Source organism: Lactuca saligna, chromosome 2 (assembly GCF_052625555.1).
Source record: "Lactuca saligna cultivar CGN05327 chromosome 2, ASM5262555v1, whole genome shotgun sequence".
NCBI classification, from domain to species: domain Eukaryota; kingdom Viridiplantae; phylum Streptophyta; class Magnoliopsida; order Asterales; family Asteraceae; genus Lactuca; species Lactuca saligna.
The window spans coordinates 149,237,791-149,242,097 of NC_136418.1; the positions used below are offsets into that span (position 1 = coordinate 149,237,791).

The 4,307-nt window shown below is 36.0% G+C and overlaps 1 protein-coding gene across 1 annotated transcript; it reads left to right on the forward strand.

Annotated features, from left to right (window-relative positions):
• Nucleotides 1-321: 321 nt before the first annotated feature.
• LOC145032027 (floral homeotic protein APETALA 2-like) lies at nucleotides 322-4,004 on the forward strand. The gene is made up of 10 exons (XM_078980691.1): nucleotides 322-1,404; nucleotides 1,598-1,623; nucleotides 1,738-1,768; nucleotides 1,871-1,958; nucleotides 2,248-2,393; nucleotides 2,649-2,693; nucleotides 2,790-2,881; nucleotides 3,020-3,186; nucleotides 3,277-3,495; nucleotides 3,613-4,004. Exons 1-10 carry the CDS (start codon nucleotides 797-799, stop codon nucleotides 3,739-3,741), a joined length of 1,551 nt encoding a protein of 516 aa, XP_078836817.1. The 5' UTR covers nucleotides 322-796; the 3' UTR covers nucleotides 3,742-4,004.
• The last annotated feature ends 303 nt before the right edge of the window (nucleotides 4,005-4,307 follow it).

A 4,307-nucleotide genomic window follows, 5' to 3' on the forward strand; every position in this document is an offset into this window, starting at 1 on the left:
AGTTTATCACAACAATAGTAATTATCTAAATCATGTTTTAGTTTAAGAAATTATATTAATATTTGTTTTCATTTTTACTTTTCCAATTAAGTACATAAGATTCGAAATCGTTATTATACTTTTTGAAAAAATCAATATAAATATATTTTTGTAAAGTTCCGAACGCAATATTTTAAACTGTTCATGACAATCTATTACCTAGATGACTAGATGATATAATGTCAATATGTTATATTGTAAAAACATTATCCCCGGTGTTATTATATATTTAATATTATTGTTGTTCAAATATAGCACCCACACTTTACCTTCTGTTTTCGATTTGATTAACGTCCGAGAGCTGTGCACGAAAGAGAGGGTTTTCTCTCTCTCTCTCACACACACCCTCTCTCTGTGTGTACATAAACACACAAGCCAAAGCAGGTAGATTTCTAATAGGCTAGAGAGAGAGAGAGAGAGATGCTGGTTGGGCTAAGAGCTAGAGCAAGTAGGCTCGTCAATACTGTGCAGAGAAATTTTCTACAGATAAAAGATCCACCAACACAGCCTAAAAAAATCCCTCAACCCCCCCCCCCCGCACCCCACCCTACCCAACCTACAGACAGACATCTACCTACCCTTCAAGATTTATACGCATACCTGTATATATATATATATCATAACTGGAAACTAACCAATCTTACAATTCGCATGTCATCATAAAATGGCTAGATAGAAATTATAAGACTCGAAGAAGTACGTTTCAGCGTTGCAAGTGGTTTGGTTTATTGGGTATTGACTTTGAAACAGACAAGTAATGTGGGATCTAAACGGGTCTCCCGATCGGAGAAGGAGAGACGAAGACGAAGGTGAGGCGTATTCTTCAGCGCCGGTGGTAGGAGAGGAGGAATATAATAATATCAAGGGTAAAAGGGTTGGAGGATCCGTGTCTAATTCCAGCTCATCGATCATAGTTGTCGATCAGGACGACGGTTCCGACGTCGATGAGGATTCCGACGCCGGTGGTTTACAGAAACTCACAACCACCGGCGATAGCAGGTTATTCGGGTTCCCTATGGCCGACAACTCATCCTGGGACTACAATCCGCCGGTCACTCATCAGTTCTTCCCTTTGGATGACTCTGAAGTAGGGTCTACCACCTTCGTCGGAGTAGGTAGAGAGACGACGTCTTTGCCCACTACTTACCCTACGTCTAACTGGTTTGGGGTTAAATTCTCCCACCAGTCATCGGACCCTTCATGTTTCAGTGGTGGTGTTGCCGGTGGGAACAATGGATTTTCCGGTAAGGTCGCCGATGTCCCTCAGCCACTCAAGAAAAGCCGCCGTGGACCCCGGTCTAGAAGTTCTCAATACCGTGGTGTCACCTTTTACCGGCGAACCGGCCGATGGGAATCACACATATGGTTAATTTGCTGCATCATTATCAACTTACCCATAATTTACTTAATTTCTTCTGTTTCCAATGCACCTTTTCTGTTATTTATAAACCCTATTTTCAATACAATTTTCTTTCTTTACAAATGAAAACAAAATCTGTAAATCTTTTATTTGAACAATTTTTTTTGAACTAATTAAACCATTTTTTTCATGATTCAGGGATTGTGGGAAACAGGTGTATCTTGGTATGCTATAATTTCTTTATCTATTTCAATTAAATCATCTTATAACTTTCCAAGATTTTACATATATTTTGTATTGATTATTATTATAATTATTATTTTTTCACTGGAACATAGGTGGATTTGATACAGCACATGCAGCTGCACGGTTAGCACAAAACAAACTTAAATTTCGTTTTATTAATCAATAATTGATGAAATATGAACAAAAAATATAATAATGCCATGGAGGATAACCCTACGGCTGCAGTGCTTATGATAGGGCAGCCATCAAGTTTCGGGGTGTGGAGGCTGACATAAACTTCATTCTTCAAGATTATGAAGACGACCTAAAACAGGTGTGTGTGTTTTCAGTGTGTGTTCTAGAGAGAGAGAGAGAGAGAGAGACTCCCTTTGTAAATTAGATTTCACCTTATCTTGAATAGTGTTCTTGCAGCGTTATCTTGAAACACCTTTTCATTTGTTGTTGTTTCTCAAGACAACACAAAAAAAAAAAAAAAAAAAAAAAAACACAAATAGTCTCGTAAACCTACGTACACAACTATACACATGCCGTTTTTTGTTTTTATTTTTTGTTTTTGGTTTCGATCTATGATACGTTTTTTTTTTTTTTTTTGGTAACAACAGACGAGCAATTTAACAAAGGAAGAGTTTGTGCATGTACTTCGAAGACAAAGTACTGGTTTCCCTCGAGGCAGTTCAAAATACCGAGGTGTTACATTGCACAAATGTGGCCGATGGGAAGCTCGAATGGGCCAATTCTTGGGCAAAAAGTAGGTATTCTGTCTTCTTCATAAACACTCGTAATGATTAATTATCATTTATCATAGTTCCGTTAAAAGAAAAAAGAGAAATGTTCTTGTTTTCTTTTTTTGGAAAGGGGAAGCTACTTATAGGGGTAGAACTATCTATAACATAATCAAGTAACAAGACCCATTGGATCTATTTTTCTTTTTTCCATTTTTGGGTTCGTTCAATTAATAATCTCATATGACAAATTTGGTTTTTTTTTCTTTTCTTTAAAACAGGTATGTGTATCTGGGTCTTTTTGACACTGAAGTTGAAGCTGCCAGGTAAATGTGTGTCTTCTTCAGGGACTTAAACTATCAATTTTAATATTTAAGGGACTTCAGTTAAAATCTAAGCTAATATGCGTGATTGCTATCTAGGGCTTATGATAAAGCTGCAATCAAATGCAATGGGAAGGATGCTGTTACAAATTTTGATTCCAGTACATATGAAAACGAGCTCAACTCCACCGGTAATATATTTATTTTCATATAATATAAATAAAAGGTTTTCTCAAAGATTATCAAAGGAAAATAAACGTTTTATGTAAAACTCTTCAAATAACTATATATGATCTATCTCTTTATATAATTATTATCGTTTTTTTTAGAATGTACGAACAATAACGATAAGATCATCAACGAGACTTCATCAGATCATAATCTTGATTTGAGCTTAGGAGGGGGTTCAGCCTCAAATAATTCAAGGAACATAGAATTCAGAGATTATCAACAAATTCCATCTAACTCCATACAATTTGGATTTAGTAGACCTCCGGTATGTTGTGATTTATACAGACATTAGAAAATTTCAGCTAAGTTATGTTTACTTTTTCTTTACCATATTTTTTTATTATATATTTAAAAGGCATCCGGGTCGGGATGGTTTGATGGAGGGAGAAGAGAAGGGTACAATGAAACTGAAACATTCCAGCTACTTAGTCAGACGCACCTTCAATCTCCAACCGGATCATTTATGGGTTACAATGAAGGGCGTGGATACGGGCATTTCATTCGACCCGCTAACCCGACTATGCTTCATACGTTCAATCCTACATCTTTCAACTCACAGCTGACTAATCATCAAGTGCGTCTCTCTCTCTCTCACTCTCTCTCTCTCTCTCTCACACTCTCTCTCTCTCTCTCTCACACACACACACACTTGTCGGTAATGATAACGCGGGAAATTTATTTATGGTTGCAGATGCAGTTTACAAGCAGCACTGCATACGGCGGAGGAAGTAATCCATTTCCAAATCAAATGTATGCAAATAGTGCTGCAGCATCATCAGGATTCCCCCAGCAAAGATTTCACTTCCGACAACCACCATAAAATCCTTGGACGATGGAATTGGGCTCCACGAAGAAAACCTAGTCAGGACAAAAGAACACAACTTTTTCTGTGTTAACAAATGCATATCCATCTCAACATGATGTTTTTTTAATCCTATGTTCTTGACCATGAAATGAAGGTTGAATTTGTGTTAAATTTTTTTTAGTATAATCGAAGACGTTGACCGTTCATAGTTGACATGCTTAGCTAGGGTTATCGAGTTATATATATATGCAAGACAAAGGCAACAACAAAATTCTATATCTTTTTATTGTTTTTGTTTGAAAATGATTGGTGTAAAAAGTAGCTTCATTTTTTATATTTTCCGTTGGAATTTCATTGTTTTGGCATTGTATTTATAAGAAGTAATTAATAAAAGTAAAACTATTCAAACAATGGTTTATAAGAAACATTTCAAAATTTTGAGCTAAAAATATTAATATAAATTGGACGGATTATTACGCACGAAAACTAAACATTTTTTTTGGTAAATAACGACGCATGTAAAAAAAAAAGACACGAATATATTCGTCAACAAAATAGAACTATATGTCGATAGATCGAAA